At 40.1% G+C, this 23687-nt stretch overlaps 1 protein-coding gene across 4 annotated transcripts in view; it reads right to left on the reverse strand.

Annotated features, from left to right (window-relative positions):
• The window catches only part of LOC127966381 (autism susceptibility gene 2 protein homolog), a 322819-nt gene that overhangs the window by 2598 nt on the left and 296534 nt on the right, over positions 1–23687 (reverse strand). Inside the window, exons 1-13 of one of the 4 annotated variants that reach the window (XM_052567310.1) lie at positions 18755–18843; positions 8349–8889; positions 7235–7509; positions 6804–7042; positions 5262–5306; positions 3389–3484; positions 3050–3121; positions 2709–2738; positions 2186–2257; positions 1830–1971; positions 1199–1279; positions 651–734; positions 174–447 (exon numbers count right to left, since the gene is read on the reverse strand). In XM_052567310.1, the coding sequence (XP_052423270.1) occupies positions 174–447; positions 651–734; positions 1199–1279; positions 1830–1971; positions 2186–2257; positions 2709–2738; positions 3050–3121; positions 3389–3484; positions 5262–5306; positions 6804–7042; positions 7235–7509; positions 8349–8889; positions 18755–18758 (1955 nt within the window). In that variant the 5' untranslated portion in view covers positions 18759–18843. Of the gene's footprint in view, positions 1–173; positions 448–650; positions 735–1198; positions 1280–1829; positions 1972–2185; positions 2258–2708; positions 2739–3049; positions 3122–3388; positions 3485–5261; positions 5307–6803; positions 7043–7234; positions 7510–8348; positions 8890–18754; positions 18844–23687 lie in introns of those variants that run through there. The other 3 variants (XM_052567307.1, XM_052567309.1, XM_052567308.1) reach the window with 3 other exon arrangements.

Below are 23687 nucleotides of genomic sequence, written 5' to 3' on the forward strand. Positions count from 1 at the left end.
AGCTGGTCATTGTTATGAAATAAACTTCTTCAGGGTCATACAAGACTCTTTGGGTTTATTCTGCAATAATGACTGGCTGACTATACAGCAATACATGCCAATAAAATATATATAATCACTGACATGATATCAGATGACTGCTATGTAAATATGATCCACACAGCTCTACACACCGCTCTTTATCATCCTTGTTGACTGAAGAATCCCTCTTGTCCAGGTCACGTTCTCTCTCTCTGTCCCGTTCTCGTTCTCGTTCTCTGTCTCGTTCTCGTTCTCTCTCGTGGGAGCTGACCGACGCGCTCCGTTCAGGGTCTCCAGGTTTGAGCCAGGGAGGTGGGGTGGGGAAGGACGGCGGAGTCCGGTGGAGTCTGTTCCACGGCTCGTGGGGTCCACTGAAGTGCTGTTGTGCGCTGGGTGCATCTTTGTGGCCAAATACAGAGTTGGAGGCTGGGAGTAAAAAAGAAAAACAACATGGTTAGATTTTATTTATGTTGATCTTTTCTATTTCATGCATGAGTACTCTTTTGATTTCAAAATATTAAAATGTGTTATGTTTTTTTAACCTACATTTAATCTTATACCTGAAATAAATATATAAAAGTACTGTATTTCTGAATAATAAAATGTTGAATTAATGAATTGATACTTACCAATTGCTGGGTTTCCCAGGCCACCAAAGGCTGCAGTGCTTAATGAGGCCAGACCTCCAAACGAAGGCGGTCTGTTGAAGGGCTCTGTCAATCACGACAGGAACAAGGAATCAGTCAATTAAATGGTGTGTGAACCATCAATGAAGTATAGCTTGTTTCATCACAGAATGTTAGGACTTAAAATACCCCCCAGTTTTAAACTCACTGAATCTAAAGAATAACAGATATATAAACATTTCAGCAATATGTATATCCTCCACTGACTTTTTAGAGAAGTGTTCAGTAATCCTTAATCCAGGGTTGTCCAACCCTTCTCCTAGAGGGACATTATCCTGTAGAGTTTAGCTCCAATCCTTATTAAACACACCTGAACCAGCTAATCAAGGTCTGCAGAATTACTCAAACCTCCAGGCAAGTGTGTTGGGGCAAACTGGAGCTAAACTCTGTAGGACATTGTCAGGGGCCTTTAAACTTCAAGAATACGCCGTTTTTGACTGCACAGTGACATCTAGTGGAGGAAAGTGAATGTGCGGGTCTTGTCAGCTTACCCAAGTGGGGTCCTGGGGTTAGAAAATTGCTAGGATGATGTGGAGGGTGTCCGAAAGGTGCAGCTGAGGGATGTGTGGTCCCTGAAACACAAACAGACAATGACATTTGTTTCAACCTTATTAAAGCAAGCCTAATGGTCTAGCTCAAGGTTTCTAATTGCAGTCCTATTGTCCCCCATCTCTGTACATCTCTTATCTGACATGTTTGACTCTATGAAAGTGGACTTCAAAGGGTGTTCTGCCTTATTAAGGGTGATTTCAGTCCAACACAGGTGTGTTTGGTGTGTGTGCTGCCTAGACAATACACCCTTCACAGGAGTGAAAATGCAGTACATAAAACAGTACAAACAACAGGATTAATTAAGAATGTTGCCGCTCACAGCATAGGTAGCTTCAATCCGGAAACATTTAGGTTTTGTTACTTAACTTGTTTGCTGTATAGGTGGTGTGTAATGTGTATCAAGAAATTGGGACTGAAATAGTTACAAATGCATTAAATCTATCTAAAAAAACAACAAATAAAATCCCCAATAGTCGGTGCTGACTAACCAAATGTTAGAAACACTGCTCTTGATCTGTATAGTGACAGGGATCTCTATCAGCTCTGCTAAGATTCTGATCGTCTGCTCACCTGCTGCTGAGAAAAGCGATGCAGGTCGTGCCAAGTCATGAGGGTGATGGATAGCTCCGAAAAGGGTGGGGCCTGGGGGTCGACTTAGGAACTCCGGTTTGAAGCCAAAGTCCAGCTTGTGTGGGTCAACCTGCATCTGCTGCTGGAGAAGGCCAGGCACAAAAGAGAACAAATGTGATACCCCTCTCAAAGTACATAAAAAAAAAAGAGGCTGTATTGTATGCTGCAGATCAGAGTTAACAGAGAGGAGAAAAAAGAGAGGCACAAAGAAAAATTCTTTGCATATGTAATGTTGATCCTGATCCTAAGGGTATAGTAAAAGTCAAATCAGGTTATATTTGCGTATATTATCTCACCTTTACTTTCTGTTGGTGGTGGTAAATTTGCCAGGCTATATGGACATGCATAGCACACCACTTTCCTGGTTTCTGTGGAGACAGAAAGACGTTGTAAGATTTTCATGTTCAGAGATGTCTATGTTTATGCTAGTTTTATTTTATTCCTTTAAAACACATTTACAGAATATTGGATACATCTGAAAATATTATTTGCAATTTTATGTGAAGTTGAAAATGTTAAAGTGAAATTTAACTTGGAACATTAATACGTTTCTTTGCATTCCCCTACGTTAGGGACAGTTGCATATTAATTAGGTAAAATGTCATTTCTAAGTTTTTTTACATAAGAGGGAGTCATATAGCATCTCCTATAGACTCTGAGATGAGACCGTTGAGTCCCAGTGCACAGCTAATTAAAGAGACTGCAGAGTGGAAGGCAGGTGCACGGTGTAAGGTGGGATTAAACTGTAATGAGCTTTTACTCCATTTCCTGCTGAGTCCTGTGGGAAAACCAACTGAATAACTGATAAAGCAGTCTTACCCTGAGAACCGGCCGGAACGGATCTGTCAGCTAGAGAGAAGGAGGAAAAAGAGAGAGCACGTGTGAGAGAGATTAGGGACACAAAACTGTCACTCAGGACTTTTAATTAGCATCCGAGCATCACTTCATCACTGACCAAATTAAAATGTTAAAATTTCCCTTTCTAATGAAGCATTTCGTGGAATAATTAGGCCAGAATTCAGAGTATTCCACTTCCTATCACTGCATGCATACCAATGCGGCAACATTATAACGGGACTGACAAATGCAACTCTTTGTTTGCCCATAGTGTCATTCAGCACTAGTTTGTTTGTTGCAAAGAGTGTGTTTGGGGTGCGTACCCGAGGGTCTTTCTGAAGGAGTGTGTGTGGGACGGCTCCAGGCCTCCCTGCCACGTCTAGAGGATTTGAGGTCTGTAGCGCAAAAAGACAAAACATAAGCATTTTCAGCCAATCATTCAATACCTAAACCATCCAGTAATATCTCATGTATTCTAGGATTACTAATAGCTGACTGTGGTACATCACCAGACTGTATATCTTAAGAAAACTTCTCTATTTATACTGTCTGAGAACTGTTTATATTTAGCTAGATTCGTTCCATGTGTGCAGGAATACGTTTGAAACAGCACAGAAGGTTAGTTTTGGGAGTAGTCTCGAAATTCTAACATATTGTGATACCCTGGGCTGGAACGCTCCCTGCAGAGATCCGAAGGGCCCCGTCGGTGGGATGACGGGCGGAATGCCAGACACCGCTGGGGGGTAAGAGTGGAACAGCTGAGAAAAGAAAAAAGATACAAGACATAGTTACTCCGCGAGGTTCCTGTTTGATCGTGTCAGCCGTTTACAGTTATACAGTGAAGCCAGAGACTGCAGGTCCCTGTACAAACTAACATCTACACAATACACACATGCTGCATAATATGAAAATACACACGTTCATGTGAAAATGTATGCTTAGTTTTTCTCTCTATGATTGAATAAAAGAATGAGACTACAAATCATTATTCTGCTGCATATAATAATACAACCTTCATCTGACCTGCAGCTGTTGTGACATTAAACAAAGATTAATGGTGAGATGAATTTACAATATGGGTCACCCTCTGAACCAGCTCTGATAGCAATGACTGTTATCATAGTGCACCGCATAATACATGTGATTACAGCAGTGTGTGTGTTCATGGGTGGGTGTCTCAAATGAAGCATTGCTAAATGGCGACTCTGTAATTGAAGGGCAGAGATCAATTAAATTAAAGTTGCATTAACCTGCTGGAAAGGCAAGTAGAATGAAATGCATTTTATCTCTAACAAGATCCCCATAGTGTCCAGCAAGGCATTTCCACAGAGAAAAAAAATCTTGCAGCCAATTTACTAAATTATGTAGTACCATTACCTTTATGTAGTAATGGTTTTTATCAAAATAATTAAGGCAGTTTAAGCCTTTTGTAGATATAATTTCTTACTGCCCCTATTTTGGGCCCACTCTTGTTCATCATCTATTTACTTCCTCTTGGCTGTATTCTCAGGAAATATGGTATCCATTTCCACTGTTATGCCAACACCCAGCTCTACCTGTCTTCTAAACCCTCTAGTTCTTTTCCTCCACCTTCCTTGACTAGATGTTTAGTTGAAATTAAAGACTTTCAGCCAACTTTCTAAAACTCAACAGTGAGAAAAATGAGGTCTTACTTTTTGCTACTAAATCTGATTGTTTTACATATAGCAAATAATGCAATTTGTCTTTCTCAGCAGGTAAGGAGTTTGGGTGTCATTGTGTGGATAGCACACTTTCTTTTTTGAAGCTCATGTGAATATTATTATGCGTACTGCATGTTTTTACCTGCGTAATATTAATCGCCTTCGTCCTTCTCTCACAACAAATAATACTGCTATTCTTATTAATGCACTAGTTACCTCATGTATCGACTATTGTAATGCACTCCTTACTGGTCTTCCTTCTAAACTTCTCCATAAACTTCAATTGGTTCAGAACTCAGCAGCTCGTGTTTTTTTATGGCCTTCATCAATAGAGCACATTTCTCTAGTTCTCCAATGTTTTCCAATGTTTACACTTCACAACCTTGCTCCACTGTATCTTACTGATCTTCTCCACATCTACACTCCTTCTCGCACTCTCAGATCTTCACGAGCTTTTAGTTTTGCGGTCCCTTGCCTATTTAACTCTCTTCCCCCCAATCTATGGAACAGTGACAGCTTTCATACTTTTAAATCTCGTCTTAAGACTTATCTTTTTACCTAGGCTTTCTTAGGACTTGGTCTTATTTATCTTGAATTATGTAATGCTGGCAGGACTTGATTATTTATTGTTACTGTTTTTACTCATTTACTTACTGTAAGGTGACAGAGGATGTTTAGAAAGGCACCATTAAATTAAATGAATTATTATTATTAATATTATCATTACTTACATCACCCATACCATACATCAATTATATTTTTGGAGCACAAATTAAAAAAGACAACAACCACTACTGTAAGGAAGAAGAAAAAAGCCACCACAGCAAATGCCAAAAACATGACAGGTACTCACGCTGTGTCTGTAGAAGGGGTCGACTTTAGTGGGAAATTTGTCGAACTGTGGAGGAAAGGAGAAACAGCTCAGTACACACAGGAGTCCTTCAGGCCTACAAACAATTTACTCCTGACAAATATCTTGTGGTGTCACGAGGCTCGAAGCAAATACCAAATGCTTTAATGTGCTCTCCAGAAAAGTGTTTGGTTGGCAGTGCTCTGATTAATGAATGTTAGCAGAGAAAATAGGCCTGGATTATTTCTGCTGGCCCCGACCAGGCTGTCGTTTTGCAATTCACAGTGAATTATGACAAGGTCTTTCTCTTGTTAATGTGTATTACTCAGCAATTCTGTGAGTGGTCAAATAGAAGCCATTCGGCTGTCTAAAAATAGTCCTATAAACAGCTCAGTTAACAGGGTCTGAGTGGTCTAATCTGGATCCAGAGAGAATGTTTCCCACTCGTGAGTAAACAATGTGGCTCTCAAACTAGTTTTATACTCTCATTAGCTAACAGAGTGCCATTCTCAGAGTTCTTTGAGTCTGGAATGGTTCAAAAGCCGCTTTTAAGCCTCTGTGGGCAGTGTGGTTACCGTTGAGCTGTGTGGGAGCGTCTGTATGAAGCCTCAACTCACTAATCAGTTCTGCTGCCTGCCAACCAAAAGCCCTCAGTCAAAACTCCATCAGACCAAAATGATGTCATTAAACTGGGAATGAATAAACTAGTATTAAGTTCTCAATGCTTGGCTGGAACAAAAATGTATCCCCAGTGGCTCTGACTGCCAATTTGAAAATCAGGGCAGAGAACAGAGTGGTGCAGCATGCCAGAGAAAAACAGCAGTTTTTCAACAAAGAAAAGCCACATTGTGGCGAGAGAGAAACACATGGTTACAATTGAGAGAGCGAGCCACCGCCATGGCTTCTAGTGTTTACTGAATCAGCATACTGTACTTCACAAGTTTAGAATTCAGCAGTCGGTGCAGTACACGTATGCACAGATTTAGTACTTAAATTCAGCGTTCCCACAGTTTTTGACCATTGATTTCTTCCAGTCATCTCTTTTACAAACCATACTGATGGATTTGATTTTTATAGACTTGCTTATAAGTCATAATATGTGAACTGGCCTGAATAATTAATTAAAAAGACAAAAGACATCATACAAATATCTATGACCGTGGGAACCCTGTATTTTATATACATGCATTTGATTTTTATACATTCAGTCATCCATTTCATCACTTAAGCATCTCCACCTTTGAAAATGCAAGACTTCCGATTCAATAGCCTCTAAAGGTAAATAACTTGTAGAATAAAAAAAAGAAGTGAACTGTAAAAAGATTTGCGCTATAAATCACTGTATTTATTTTAATAATGGATTACAAAAATCAGTTTGCAATATCAAGCAGCATATTAGACAGGTAAAATATCTGACACCGGAAACCTTGCATAAATTATCAAAGGCAGCTTCCGCTCTAACATTAAAAATAAGGTTTATAATCATCCATCCATCACCACAATAATTATTAATTTTTTTAAGAGTTGTGTTCCACTTATCCTCACATTTCTGGCTGGGGTACGCACCATGGGCGGTGCAGGCGTGGGCATAATGGCGTGGGGGAAAGGGGTGAAGGTGTGCTGGTGTGTGTGTTGGTGTGTGTGCTGGTGCTGATGCTGATGCTGGTGTTGGTGCTGGTGGAACTCAGTCCGCAGGTATGGAGGGGGGCCCAATGATGCCCCGCGATCAGCACTCTGAGATGCCAGGAAACGAGTGTTTAATTCCTGCCGGAGAAGATCTTGTTCTGGGAGCAGAAAAAATACGAGTTGTTTTAAAATCACACATTTGTATAGTTACTTTACAAGAGCCCCATTTCAAAAGTTTTTATCTAAATGCAGAGAGAACCATATTGGTATTTGTGATAACTACATGATGGCAATAATTTCTGATCTTATTTATGTTATGCATTAAAGGACTGTGGGTGAAAGATTGGTACCTGAGTAGGCACTCCCAGCTGGGTGTCCGGGGACCGGCAGAGTGTTTGAGGTGAGAGGAGGAGGTGGAGGCAGAGCAGCAGGCGACGCAAACATATTGGTGTGATGAGGAAGAGTGGAGGGCGTCAGGGAGGGGGGGAAGGTGTGCGACGCCGTGGGGTTTGCCGACAGGGGCAGGGGGAAGGAGGCTGCTGCCCCAGTGGGGGCAGGTTGGTGATGGTGCAGATGAGGGGCTGGAGAGGGGCCCGGGGGCTTCCCTGGAGTGCTGCTTCGACTGCTGTTGTGAAGAAAGAGAGAATAAATGACTGTAAAAACACGCCTGTATAAAAGAGAATTCCTTTTCCAACCTGTAATCACAAAACTCCTTTGTTCACTAAATTGTTTTAAGAGTGGAAAGCATATGCAATAAATTGAGCAAAAGGATCCAGTTTCAGAAACCTGGAAAGTGTGGATACAGCGCTGAAGAATGTGTTATTCCTGGAGGGATTTCCCAGCTGTACATGCTAAAATATTTATCAGAGTCATACGCAATCTAACAAAGAGCTCATTTACAGGCTAAGTAATCATTTAAATGCTAATTATATTCATATTAAAAGCTGCGCACATACAGAATAACACAAAATATAATTATCATCAGTAGTCCAATGGCAAGATACTGCGCAGGGTGGATTACACAACAAAACTAAAGGACGGCGGAGAAGGGCGAGAGGAGGGAGGGGAAGTTCTGCTTCTCTGCGGGATACTGGGGTGTCTGAGTCGAGCAGAGGAAATGTTATCTACAAGCCGCCGCCAGCTACAAGGCAGCAGCAGCAGCGGCGGCGTGGGAGGGGAACGAATCAAACCGTCTAATCTCTCAGCTGGTGTTCTCTCTGCGGTGCTGTCAGGCGCACACACTCACATACAAACATGTACAAACAGGGATTTGTGGCTCATGTTTACTGGAGGATTGATACATTTTACATTTTAATACAGAAATCTTGCTGTTCCATTACAATATTTAAGGGCTCTGAACAGCTGCTCAATCAGTGTGTGTAACACACTTGGAGTGTAACAGACACTTCCTGCTAAGCTTTGCTTTTATATTTAACTCCATTACACCATTTGCTTCCTACTCACCTCAGGCCGTTGAGGGTAAGGCTGCTGCTGTAGGCCGAGATTGGGCGCGGATGGCACCGTGAGGGCGGTCTGTGCTGCACAGGTTGGGTGAGGTTCTGCTGGGTCGGGGTTGGTGCTGGTGATGGGGGGTGGTGGTAGACGCTTGGAGTTCGAGGTGGCCTTGGGTGAGGTTGAGGCTCAGGTGGGTGCTGAGGCTGGGCTGGGGGTGCCTGAGAGGGCTCTTGGCCTTGGGTTTGAGTCAGGGTGGTAGTGGGTGACAGTGGTCTCAGTCGACGCTCTGGGCAAGGGTGCTGGGTTTGGGCTGGGCTTTGGGGCAAGGGTAACCCCCGGTTGGAGGGGGGCGGCTGGACGTGAAGGGGGGCGGGGAGGGGAGGTTTGGGATGAGAAGTGGGCACCAGTGAGGGGGTGGCCGACGAGAGTTCACGGGACGTCTCTTGGCTCTTCTCTTGACTGCGCTCTAGACCTGACACCTTGGGAATGCCCAGGCCTCGCAGCTCCTGGCTGGCATTGGTGGAGAGCGTGTCCACACTAAAATCTGGAACTGGAGAGACAAAAAAAAAAACAATGAGTGTTTAGAAACACATATGCAAACATATTATGGAGATAGAGGTTTAACAGACTAAACACAAAACAAATTTAAACTACGGAAACAGTTTTCACACAGAAAACTGATCTACTCACAAAGGCAGGTCTTTATTGCTGCTTCAGTGTTTTTGAAAATAGCAAAATGAATTTGTAATTGTACTCTGCCAGGCCAAGCATGCATCTTACTCATACCTTACTCATCTTACCTGATTCTGAGACCTAATATTCAATCATCAAGGAGAACTAGAGCCTAACAAGCCAACGTGTAAGTTCATGTGAATGCCTTAATATTTTTTATTAGGGAAAGGTAATAAATTGTCTAAGGAAAACCTGACCATCACACCCAAAAGTAGATATTAGTGTTTTATTGTACAAATAGATGCACTCCATGATTGAGAAAGAAAGAGACTGTGAATCAAGGTTCAGTGTATTCTCTGGGACCAAAGACTCATGGGTAGGGCTGGGATAAACGATTATTTTTTAAACGATTAATCGATTTTTTTTCGATGCATCGATTAATGTAACGATTAATTTTTTCAGACTGATTTGATTTCGATTATCTCCCCATTAATTGACTACTAACAATTTATACATGTTGATTTACATATCTGAATGAAAGAAACATGAATTCCTTAACATTGCAATATATGTTTATTGCTCTAAAAATTACAAAATAAAAACTGGAACAAGCTTACTGAACACACAGGGCCTAGCTTACTGAAAACAAGTTCTTCTTTCAGATGAAAATAACAACAACTTGATGTCTAGCATTCAATAAAAAGGTCACCCAAAATACTTGCTTAGAGCAATTGAAAGAATCCAGTAACCAATGTTAACTTGAGGGCTTTAAGCTAATACAGAGAGTGCTTTTCCAAAAAAAAACAATTAACAGTGGGAGCCAGCAGCCTGTCATGGAGGAAAAAAAAATCTCAGAATGCTCCACGTGAAACTTTGGCGTTCCGCCCTTTTTCTATCGTGTTTAATGATTTTGATTAATATGCACAGGGGAGAGAGAGAGAGCAAGAAGCGCTCGTGTTCTTTGAAGACTGTGAGTGCAGGCGCAGCCGGGGCTCTCTCTCGTACGCGCCCTGTCAGGATCAATCACCAATCAAATAAGGCTTTGACAGCCGCCAAAGAAAAGATCAATGCAGAAAAACCCCTGGATTGGTTATATAACGTTGGACAGAATGTTGATCCGGCCATTGCGTATATTCAGCGCACATAAGGTAAACGTTTTGCAAATGTTTTTTAGAGAAATAAAAACAGGTCGACGAATCGATGCGCATATTTTGCGTCTACGTATTTTTTGCGTCGACGTCATCGATGACCTTGACGCGTTGTCCCAGCCCTACTCATGGGGGATCATAGTAGGGCTGCAACTAATGATCATTTTGATAATCGATTAGTTGGCAGATTATTTTTTAGATTACTCGATTAACACCCCTATTTTCTTTATTTTAATTTTACTGACAAAAACACTATACCACATTCTGCCCATTTTCTTAAAATAAATGTGCCAACTGAATGCTATGAAAACATACAGCGTTATGCATTAAAAATAGCGTACTGTTACTTAAAAGCTTAAGCATATTGTAGGTTTAACCAATAAATACAGCAAAAAAAATATTTTGGTAATTACCAATACTGTTAGTTAAGAGCAGCAGTGACACAAACCTTACAAAATTGATTAAAACCTTACATAAATTAGTTTTAATAAATTTGCTAATCACTGTAGGCTATACAGTGAATATAGTTTAAACCTCTAGATCAAAAATTAAAACAATAAAGATAATAAAGACGAATAAAATCACAGTAATGCTCTGCAGGAACACATTGTGTGCACTTTGATCATAGTCAGTCTCATCTTACTGTCATCTCTTTATCCTGTAAAAGCAACTGATATTTATATTAAGACAATTACATGTTGCTGTCCCTTCACAGTTCCTACTCTCATAAATTACCCGCACTGCATGTTGACTTTTAAACCTAAATATAAATGTTAAACAACAGATATTTGTTTGTACAATGAATGTTTTTCAGCTGAATAGTGTCTCCCTCGCATCTCTGTGTTCCGTGTGTTTAATGCGCATGCCCGCCGCGCCGGCGCTTTTTCAGCAAAGATTTCACCTTTATGCAGAATGTCAGGGTGGGACTTTATACAAAAATGGAAAGTCTTGTGTGATTTTGTGACATTTATAGATAAGGATATGACCGTTAACTAAAAGTTTATTGCGCCGGGGAATTTCTTTAAAAGTGGCTGACAGGCAAGCCATTACACTAATGCATCAGCATGAAGTTTAAAATAAATATTTATCATGTTTTGGGCAGCTTGGATCACACACTCTTCCTGCAGGAGCTCATTCTGTTTCCTCCAATATTTGTAGATGCATTTTGTCATGATGCGACCAGCTGAAGTTGTATGTGTATTCTGGGCAGACACGACGATTTGATAATGAGAATCGTTGTCAATAATTTTCATTATCGATAATAACCGATTTTTCCGATTAGTTGTTGCAGCCCTAGATCGCAGTGTATAACTCCTTTATCTGTTTGCCTCAGAGGGAACCACACCAATCTGTCATTTCTATCTCTTTTCACCTAGCCAGGCCTCTCCATCGCTCGCAGGAAGAGATGCTAAATTAGCCTAAATCCCACGGGTTTTGGGGACCCTTCTATAACAGAACCCCCATGGATTGCTGATCCATCTCTCATGGGCCTTGGGGCCCAGCTCAGAGCATATGGTCCCGGTGTGCAGATGAGAGGTAGGATGTGTGATGCAGTCATTAAGGGTCAGTCTGGCATGCAGCACTCTACCAAATGAAGATCAATAAACTGGGAGTACAAGGCACCCCTGGGGAATGTGTTTGTGTCAAACATCTGCCATTTTAGACATGGGGGAGGCAAGACACACGTATGCACAAACACTCATATGTATGCATAAACATGCACGCAAAAGAACAAACTAAATACACACACAAAAAGAATGCGTACGCCGCAGACCAAAAAATACACCCACTGAAGAGATGTTTTTTGCCCATGCATTTTACCCATGGCTCAATACCTCCTGGCTCTGGCACTCGAAGCACACTTTAACAAGGGCAGTTCAGGCTCCCAGCTCAGAAACAAGCTGTCCAGAGGGTGCAATAAGTCACCCTTTATCCTGCCTGAATAACTGGATTTAGGGCTGAGAGGGCTAACAGCACTCAAAGAAAAGCCTTTCACACTTGTTTGTGTCAGAATGAAGGCTTTTATAAATGAGTTCCCTTCATATTATTATATAGCTTCAGTAGGCCATCAACGACTGACATGACATGTTAGCACAGATGTGGTCTCTTTACTAGACACACAAAAGTGTGGGTGCCCATCTCACTCGCTCTCTTTCCTGCACTGTGGCCTTCCTGTAGAGACTTTTGATGGAAAATATCCAAAGCTCTTCCAAAAGGCTGAACCTCAGAGAGCTCTGCTGCTCATCCCTCGAGCGACTCTCTCAATGTACTAACATGCCTAAAAAAAAACAAGACAGAGTGAAAACACTGCTTATTCTTCCCGTAATGAAGACTCCAGGGCCAGGCAGGGAGCGGAGGAGAAGTGTGTTTCTCCTCTCTGGGGAGTTAATTTGTCAAGTCTCCTTGATCCCTGGAAACAAATAAATGCAGCTTTCTCTCGCCTCACCAAAAAAGAGTGAAGAGAGTTGATTTTTATTCCAAATGGCAGCCGTGGAGGAGGATGTTTATTAAGATGGTAGAACAGACCGGGAGGCGGACGCTGCAAAGTTCTCATCTGATCACACAATGTTTATGTATGTGTGTGTGCGTGTGTGTGTGTGTGTGTTTTTGAACAGGATTAAGGTCTACAAGGCTCCTGGAGCAGTGTGCTTAGGTGAAGTCTCAACGGACAGCAAAACACAGCTCATTATCCTGAGGTGAGTCCACTCTGAAAGAACATATTCAGCTGCTAAAAACCAGAGTCTGGAGCGCTCATAAACACAAGTGGAAAACAGAATAAAACAGATATTATCCAAATTTTTCAAAATAAAATCTAATTTACATACCAAGTCTGCATATTATCACTGCTATGACTTCTATGGACTTTATTATACTAAAGCTAGCTAAAAGTGAGAATAATAAATGAAATAGACAGATAAATATATACTGGACAAATCAGGAAGTATTAAGCCAAATCTGGTCTAGAAAGCAGCTAAACATGAGACATCTGGGATGAGGCCACAATGTTGACTCAAATCAAACATATTAACCCTGTTTAATAACATGGCAATTATGTAAAAACACAAACTCAATCAGTTTTTTTTTTATATTATATATCAATTAAAGAAACATGCATAGAAGTGCATAAAAGGTGGCCAAACCAGTTAAAATTTTTATCTTCCCTCTGCTTTCACACTTCATCACTAAGCAAAAATTTGCAAAATATGTTGGATCAATAGCATCTACAAATTGTACCATAGTTCCCTGTTCAAATGGACTGGTGCTTAGTTCTGAAGTAATCTTTCATTCTATCCAAACTTTGTGGAAAACATGAATCCATTGCCTGTCCATATGGTTTATTGCAAACAAATGTACTTAGGCACAGTTCAAATTCAAAAGCCTTACTAGTGACCATCGGTAGAGCAGCACAAAATGTCTCAATTCAAAGCAGAATGTTAACAAATGTTTTGTCTGTGAGGTATAATCGGAAAATGCATTATTTACCAATTTTCAAAAAGAGCTTTTATTATGCTGAGAAATAATTAAGACACAGGCAAGAATATAATGTGTGTATGTGTATGTGTGTGAGAGAATTGGACTTCATTTAGATAGTGCTGAAGCATTGATTTTAGGAGTCTCTGGGTGATAGCCTAATCATCAAAACATTTATATGCTCACAGACTTATGTCTAGGCCCTGTCTTCCTTAAATCAGTCTAGTTGGCTAGTCATCCAGACAACTCCATCACTATTTGATTGTAGTTTGACTACTTGATGCAGTTCTGCACAAAAATCAGAACGAACATTGCAGCGAACAAGGGTGCTTTGAATTCTGCCTAGAGCTCTAAATAAGCCTGTATGCTGCCATTTGTAAGTAGACTTCTACCAGGATATTTACTGGGTCTCCATGGGTGGTATGTGCCGGTAACCTATCCTTCTGGCAAATGCCAGTCATGCTCTTACACTGGGCTTCAGGCATCCTGACACTTCTACATCCCTTCTGCCCTCAAACAGCCCACATACTCCTGTCAAGCCAGAGATGAGGTCTGGGGTTATGGGGCCTTCCTTCAGTGCCCCCAGGCCGGTGTTAAACTCTTCCTTTCATTGTAACTGACAGCCCTGCACGTCTTCTACGCCTGACGGCCGTTTTACTGTCCAATCATCTGAGCTGAGACTTTAGCCCATTGGTAAAAGCTTAGACATGGCTATTTGTGATCGCTCGGGGCATAAACGAGGACAAAGGGCTTTACAGAAAGATGATGTAAAGATCACAGAGGGCAGCTTTAAAGCCATGGCTGAAACAATGCAGTAGCAACAAGCATGCAGACTCACATCTTCATGTTTCAGAGATGAACAACTTTAACCAGCTCAAACCTGATGACAGCAGAAGCAGTGGGCTATTCTTATTGTCTTTGAAGCCTCTCATCTCTCATCAATGACTTTATCTCTCCTAATATACCAGAGTAAAAATCTTGCATCACAAATAGATTAGCACACGGCAGAAATTCCTAACTGAAGAGGATGTCATTATGCAATAAGAAGCTGCTGAACTCAACAGCTGACATGCTCATACTACTGTACCGGTGCACCTGTGCTAGGTGTTCAGAACAGGTGTTTAAAAAAAAAAAAAAAAAACTGTTAACAGGGCCATTTAAAAGAACATCGCTTGATGTAATCAACAGTAAAACACTGATTTGAGAGCACAGCTGCAGGTGATGCAATAAAAAGAATCTGCCAGCTCATGCACACAGAATTACGCTTGAACATATTTTCAGCAGATGGAAAGCTGATATAGTATGGCTTTAAATATGAACTGGGAATGCTAACAAAACTGTGATTGAGGTGCTGACAGACTAATCCCAGCTGACAGTGGCCACATCTGTCATGTACATATCCAAAATCATACACAAGCAAAGGCAAGCCTCCACATTATCCCCATGCCAATTACATACACACATACAAAAATGCAGTTTTTTTTTTGCACAACTAGGCCTGGGTGAGAGAAAGATAAAATATTGAAAATATAAAAATATTGCAGAGGCGACATTTATTTACATTTTAATGGAAGGAGATCACTCCTGGTCCCTAATCGAGTCACGCTCACAGCCATAATCAATCACTGTAATGACAAACAGTCCAATCCGTCTCTTAACCTTTGGGCTGAAATAACACACTCAGGCAGGCTGCTGACCCAGGAGTCTTCATTACACATTCAATATCAGAGTGAGCTAATGCTGCAAATACTCAGGGACTCCATCCTAACAGCATTAAAAAGGGCTGTAAATCGTTATTTTTTTCTAAAAATCCTTTTTAAATCAGTGACTGACAAAGCTAAAGAATGCTTGTATAGTGGGAGGTAGGGTCCTGTGTAATGGACCAATCAGAGAACATTTGTAAATAGAAGACCCTCGTGGTGATCATGTGAGATCATGAATACTTCATGTCAGCGATAATCTAAAAGAGGAAATCAACTGGCATACAGATTCACAAGAGACAAACAAACTAAACCACACATGCCATTCTGAGCATACATGGGACATTTTTGAGGAGACTGAGCAAAAATGACAGCAGATGTCTAGGAGTTTATATTGGCCGCCCATTTAGTGTCACAATTCACTCTGCACTCAGCACCTTGTGCAGCGTTTGTTGCTTTTATGGATGTGTGTGAATCTGTGTGATTGTTCCGTTCAGTGTATGTGCGAGGGTTAGTCTCCCACAGATGGCTGAGGTGGTAACTGCTGCTGCCTCTGTTTAAAGCTGGTCAATCTGCTGTAATTACTGTGATTAACACAGAGATGTTTTTCTAAGCACTTGTGACAGACACACTGCTCCCTGGGGCCCTGAGAACACACACACAACTATTACTACCCATCCCACCCTCACAAACACATTACTGTCAGCTCATTCTCACGCACACCTCATTCACTCCGTCACACGTTGCTTTTCACTGCCTCTTCTCCAAGATGGCAAGCTCCTGCTGTTGTTACTACACTCCTGTCTCTGTTGAACACTTGCTTTTTAGCACCCCTGTGAATGTTAGTGAGAAATCAATTCTCAATGTATCAGAGTTGAGTCTGGTTAGTCTAAGCATGCCTATGATGCCCAAAGGTCTAGGCAACCATGTCACCAGGTTTTTCTCAAAAAAACCTGTTCTACATTTCAGAGTATGTTAAGGATTCCATGTGTGTGTGTAAGGTAGAGGCTAGTTAGGCTCTGGCAGAAAGATAGATTTCATCCATGGTGAGGACAGTGTTGATCCCTCTGAGAACAAATCTTTATATATCCCTGAGGACTGAGATCATGTGCACACATTGAAACCAGAGAATGCTCTGACAGCAACTGGGAATGTGTTACACACACACACAACCCAGAAGGGTGTTAACACACTTGCTGAAAGTGTATAGAGTCACTGAAGGAAAAGGCATAACTTTTTCATCAGTCTTTTTTCATCAATGATTTTAGATCTTAGTAAGACCGAATGATTTTGGAAAATAATCTAATTGCGACCCCCCCCCCCCCCCCCCAATATCACAATTGAATTAAAATTAAATTAAAAATTAAAGATCTTTATGTTCTGTATTATTCAACAAAGACAAGCTAAAAAAAATCATTGTATAGTATGACCAACACAATATTAGATAGATTAAACTGAAATTTTCTTTTCAGTTCAGCCTGTTACGATGAAAATAGGTGATGCATGAATTGATATGATTGACATTTTAATTAAACAACTACAATCACAGTTGTATGTTAACTGATTTGTTGAACTTCCAACCTTAAAAGCAAGTAATAATTATGACAACATAAAGCACTGACAAATAAGCCTGGTTTAAACATTAATATACAAATCACACAAACTAAAGTAGATTGCAGAAATATAAAAGCAAATCTGTTGCTTTACCACACTACTTCACTATAATAAACATATGTAAACATGTGGACTGCACTTTTTAAACACTGACTGTTAACTTTAGACCAGTGGTTCTCAAACTTTGTTTTGTTGTGCCAAAACATTATGAATAACATGATGACTTTTTTTAATAAAAAAAAAAAAACTACAGGGAAAAAAAACACATGCATTACTTGAAACATTGATGTGCCTTAGTGTGTACGCTAAAGCACAGGACACATAGGCTTTCCTCCTCTCCAATGACATTAAACACTGAGTTAATACCGGACGCAATCGTCAAAATTCAGTAGAGCGATGAGACTCGACAAAACCACACTGATGCCTTGCTCTATTTCTGATGTACTGACACAAAGTTAAAATGATTTGCAATGGTCGACAACTGTAGTGTCTGGTAAAGACACAGTGAGTGAAGCCGAGAGCAAGATATGCCTCGTTATATTTTCTTAATTTAGCTTTTGAATGACCAGCACCTGCCTGGGTCTGTGCGACATCACCTATGGCTTTTCTCTTCCCTTTCATAAAGGGAAATCCATTTCCTATTCTAAGTTACATCCTATTGCTGTTTACTGTTTTATATATTTTCTTTTTAGTTATGCTTTCAAAGTTATGCTTAATGTTAATGTTTTCCAGATTGTAGAAAGACTCATTTTCAGCATTTAACAACAAAGTTGAACAAAAGACACACAGGTACATAAGAGAATGATTTACTGAATGGACTGTACTTCTGTATATCATACACTCTTGAATTTAAATCAGCCAGTTACTCTGACAAGCCTAGCACAACTAGCAAAGACTATACACTAGTGTTTACAAAATTATAGCTCTATAATTTGTTTTGAATGAAAGGAAATAGTTACATTTGACTGAGAAATGCAGATAATTCAGCTGTTCAAAGAGCAGCTGCAGTGATAGTGAATACTGATGTAAACATGCCGGAACATAGACAAAACACCAGCAGCACAGTCAGCCTCTGAGAAGACTTACACGCTCAAGGAAAACAAAAAGAGAAAGAGGTGATGAGGGAGTCAAAGTCCTGTCTATCAGCACAACATCTTCCTATTTTTACTGCACGCCTTCTGTCAGCGAGCACAACATTTAGGCTATGTTTTAATGTCTAGACCAAGGATAAGACGTTCACACTATCTATGACCTTGAAAGCAAAAAAAAAAAAAAATCCCATATTCATCTGTCTAGACCTCTTACAGGCATTCTCTGTTAAACAAACCCTTTTATCTCTTTCTAAAAAAGCAGGTAACTAATACTGTGGGTAAATGCAGGCAGGACTATAAATCCACTGAGAAACCAAACCTGAACTGTGAGTCTCCATGTGACCTTGTAGTCATCAAAGGTTTTAATAGAGGACACAAGAGCATTATGTCGAACAGATGCCCACTGTAAAAAGTGAGACAGTTGCGGCAAGATCCTGTTGCAGTTGCAGTGTTCAAAGTACACACACACACTTTCACATTAGCAGATGGCGAGCACATCATAACTGATATGTACACCCTGCTTACGCTACGAAAAGGATTACAAGACACCTGTTTACTGTCAATAACTGAATGGAACGGAAGTCAGAGTCTTTCCATCACCTTATCTCCTTGTTGCTATTTCAGTGATTCATGAACTAATCAAGCAGCTCTAAACTCAGTGTAATAAAGGAACACACCAACAGAGATGAATTCATACACACACAAACACATACACCTACCCATCTAGCAGGTCCACCTGCTGCTTTTGATGGCTGTTTTGCCCTGCCATATAACTAGTGTCCTGTGCAGTGGTTGAATGACACACACATCTTCATTTGGCCCCAGCATCAAGTGGTTTAACCCAGTGGGTTGTACCATAGTGTTTAAGGAGGTGGGGATCAGAGTGTGTGTATGTGCTTTAAAGACAGCAGGGTAACAGCTATTGCTGGAGAGAGGGAAGGTCCTGACGCACAGTGAAGAACAGTTCAAATGACATCATCTACAGAGAATAATAACAACCCCACTGGGCAAATATACACACACAAAAATAAATGTTGGCCAATACAACAGATGACAATTAGTGGTGCTTGATACAACAGGTAAGGTGTATATATATATGGGCCTGTCCCACAACCAAAAAACACATTTAAAAAGCATTTAAGTATTCCAAACTTTTGTTTATTAGGATCCTTCTATTATCTATTAAAACCCAAAATAATATTACAAATATTTTTATATAAGTTTTATCAATTTTTATATTAATATATATTTAAATATGTAACCTGTATATTTGTATATAGGAATATACAGAAATCAGACAATAATAATATTAATTATATATTAATAAATTGTATTATAATGTAAAAAAAAATGTTTTATTAAATGCAAAGCAATGCCCCTGTATCAGAAAATACAACATAAAATATAAAAAAATATATCAAATATATATTTTATTAAATGGCATATTATATATTGTTTGCATATTTTTTATATAAATATTTATAATTTTTTGCTTCCGATATAAATTTATTCCAATTTCCAAGTACCTATTTATATTTAAAAATAGATATTTACTACTCATATAAATATATGATATGTTATAGTTTGTATTTTCCTCTCTCACTCAGGTTTCACAGCTGAATGTTTTTAATCCATTCAAACAGGGCAGAAATTGCACTCAATGCCTCTCTGTCTTTCTGAATGTATGACACAGGGGACAGAGTTCTGCCCTTCACTGAGATCGCTGGAAACATAAGCCCTCCAACAGCCCACCAGAACTGGCACTTACCAGCTCACACAGCCTGTGTGTGTGTAAAGCTCTCTCATTACCCAAGGCTCATGTTTCAGTAAGTTGGGGATTAGAGACACACATGCTGTTTCTGTATGTGTATGCCTAAGGGGTGTTAGGACTGAGCCACCTGGAAACTCAGCCTTCCTAGGGCATGGCCGTAAACCAATCCTTTGGCTCAACCTGTTCCCAAAGAAATCCAGAATCCAAAGCAGAGTCTCTTTCTTTCCCCTCATTCCCATGTTAGGATCTCTTTCTCCTTCCCTTCCTACTATACTTTAACAAGTGCATCCTTTAAAATCAAACTCAATTGGTCGTTCTTGTGTTGACTGAAGAAAACCAGGGCTGAAGTATGTGACACAAGGCTGCGTGTATGTTATTCACGTCTTCATTCATTTATTTGAAGTGCTAAGGGAAGCCAAAACAGCCAGCTGCCTCTGGAGTCTTTCAACACACACTTCAGTACGATGAGGTTGGTTGGGAGAGTCGTTGGGCAACCCAGGACCCCCTCAGACCCTGCAAGTCCTTGGGTTGGGTTACTATCAGAACAAAGCCGGCTCTGTGCAGGGCAGCACTCTCAGAGGAGGCCGTGGCTCAGACGGATACATTGACACATACATACTTGTTATGGGATGTAAAAATCATATTTCATGTCTGAGGCAGAGGGGAAGCAGAGTCTCCCCTGAGTGTGAGTCTCTTGAGTGCATGTCGGTAGGCACTAGCGGTCAGAATTCAATGCATTTGCGTCTGTGTTTTTGTTGTATCTAATCTAAACAACAGCCCTCAGCAGAGCGAGTTGTTTGCTTTTCCAGTGTCCCTTAAGCCCAAGCACTGAGGTCCAGACTGAAATGTCTGGTTTAAGATGTCACTGTTTGAATAAAACTTGATGCACGGGATAAAGAGTGCCATTTAAAACTGAAATCAAACAGCCTCTTCTCAGAGCAATGTAATCTGGAACAGATGGTGACAATCCTGCGAATGGGACAGCTCTTCATAGAGCTTACAAAACCATGGCCCGGGTGTGGAATCTCCCATAAATGGAACCAATGGTGATAAAATGGAACATTTCACACTTCATTAGTGCTTATTTATATGAAAGCACACACTGGATTTTCCCTTCAGTGAAGAATTCTCTGGAGCAACCACAAGCTGGCCTGAATTGAGCAAGTCCTCCAGGCGGCCTGATTTTGCTCTATTCTTAACTCGTTAGGGTGTGAAACTGAGAAAAATTATTTTAAAGATTTGTTTTGTCAAACCAAATTAATTATAGGTAGGACACTGGAAATTTAACAATTAAATGTTTTAATAAAGAAAATGCTCTACATTTAAAAACCGTGAGCTCAAACAAGTGGATACATGGTTACCAATTTATTTACTATGCTCAGTAAAATAAAAGAATGCTTGACATAGCATAATTGTTTTTATATTGACTTGAATGAAATAGCCTACCTAAAGCCTGGGACACACCAAGCCGACGATTGGCCATTGGCCATTATCAGGCTGACGGTGAGCGACAGTCAGGCTTGTTTGTTTGGTGTGTTCCACTCGTCTGCTCTGTTCAGTAATCAATTAGTAATCAAACACATAGAGCATCATAAGATGCTCATTTTAATCAGTTAACCGACTCAGATTTTGACAGATAAATACAGTCAGTTAAATGGTTTTAAAAGTCATAAAAAAATAGTTTTCAGTAATTTATAAAAATATTTAAAAAGGTTTGCTGCATGTTTAAAATGTGCTATGCACATAAAAAGTCGAGAATAAGTCGCATTTTATTATTTAATTCAGAAATAGGCCTATAATGCCAACTAGTGGTCAACCGTTATATACCGCCACGGCATATATATCAGAAAAATGTAACGGCCGATGCTGATATTTGAAAAATACCAAATATCGGCATCGGCCGATACATTTTTCAGATTGGCCGATGTGTTCAAGTTATATACACCGGTCAATCTAGTTATATAAGGTTAAAATATTTTGCCTGTAAATTTTTTTTCTTATATTGTAATATAATATCGATATTGTAAAATATCGTAATATTATTTTTTAGCTCATATCGCCCACCCCTAGCTTGAGAGAGAGTGAATAAGGAAGCATCAATTCTTTAGGGAGCAATTAATACTCTGCTTTTCCTGGATATGAACATACATTCTGCACTCAGCCTGTTCACCAGCTGTGCCTCTAAACTTTTTTTTCATCCCTCCATTCCAACTGAGTATTTCAGTGTTTACTATTTGAGAGAGGAGCTCTCTCCCTGAGGGACCACAGCGGTGGCACAGACGCTGTTATCCCACCCAGAAGGTGGTCCGTCAAACCATCTATCTGTGGTTACCACCATGGGTGTCCACAAGGCATTTCTCTCTCACTCACTCTTTTTATGGGTCACAGTTCCTGACCAGCTTGACCCTACTTCAGGCTAGTGCTGATCTGTTAAAAAAAAAAACATCTAGCAGTTATATGGTGGAAAACTGCTTTACCTCCTGGACTTCATACAGCTCCTCTTTCAGTCTTAATGGGTCACAGTTGTGTCTATCTGCCTTCGAATCAGAGACTTCAGCACAAAACAGGCCACTAACTGGTGTCTGGAGACTTGAATAAAGATACCGTAGGCCTTCTGCTCATGATAAGAAAATCTGTAATCTGCAAAAGAGAATATAAGAAGATGATACAAACTACGATGAACACACAGGCAATTAAACTATTTATTCAAGCACCTGGACCTTAGGAACACTGATGTTTTCCTAATGTTATAAGGTTATTCCAAGAAATTCTGGGTGGAACGCAACATATGTGAAGTTCCTCCAACAATTTAGAGTGGCAGGTTTGAGCCAGATCAGTAGGAAATGGTGATATACTCTGAAGCTTGACCTTCAACCTAAGTGAACTCTGACCCTGAGGGCAGGGGCGTGAACCTATCTAAGTTTAACATAGCCAGGAGAGTGTGTTGCTGTATTGGTGCTCTCTTTATCCCATGATTACGCACCTCTGTCTCTCTCCAGCTGAGCACTGGCTATCCAGAGGCCTAATTACCGCTTCTCTGAAATTTTGGGTTAAAATATACTTAAGCACACAGACAAACACACACACTAGGTCGAGATCTCTGCACGCTTATTGTCCTGCTACCAACGAGACCTCGAACTGCCATATCCATAATTGAACAAAACAAATTGACAGACCTGGGAATAGACGAAAAACTGGGAGCTGGAGGGAGAAATAAAATAAATGTTCATCTTATCCAAACAGAAAGAAGGGGAGCTACAAGGTGATGTCATCACAGCTGTAAGGCAGGGTTTTAACCACAGAGAACCTTTTCACTTCGGTTTTCAGTTTCTGTCACTCATTCATGTCAGTCAACCATGATGAGACCACCAGAATTTTACATACACATACTTTTCAGATTAAGCACAGTCAAAGAAAACATACAAGTCCATTTCAAATTGCTAATGCATTCTGAAATTTGTTCAGAGGAGCTTATAAACACAAACAAATACACTAACATTCAAAAGTTTGGGGTCAGATCACCAGGACTGCATTTATTTAATATAAAATATAGTAACAACAGTGAGTTTTCCACCATATGCAATTTATTCCTGTGATGTCAAAACTGAATTTTCAGAATCGTTTTCAGAATATTTGGTGCTTAAGAAATATTTCTTATTATTGTAAAAGGGGTCCTATTATGCTTTTTAACTTTTTCAACTTTAGTTAATCTGTAATGTTGCTGTTTGACCTTAAAAAAAATCTGCAAAGTTACAAACCTCAAAGTTCACTTCAAAAGGAGATATTTTATTAACATAAATCACATTTTCAAAAACTACAATGAATGACTCATTTGGACTACCATGCATATTTCCCAGAATTGCACTAGAGAAGGCAACAAG

The sequence above is a fragment of the Carassius gibelio genome, chromosome B10, assembly GCF_023724105.1.
Source record: "Carassius gibelio isolate Cgi1373 ecotype wild population from Czech Republic chromosome B10, carGib1.2-hapl.c, whole genome shotgun sequence".
NCBI lineage: Eukaryota > Metazoa > Chordata > Actinopteri > Cypriniformes > Cyprinidae > Carassius > Carassius gibelio.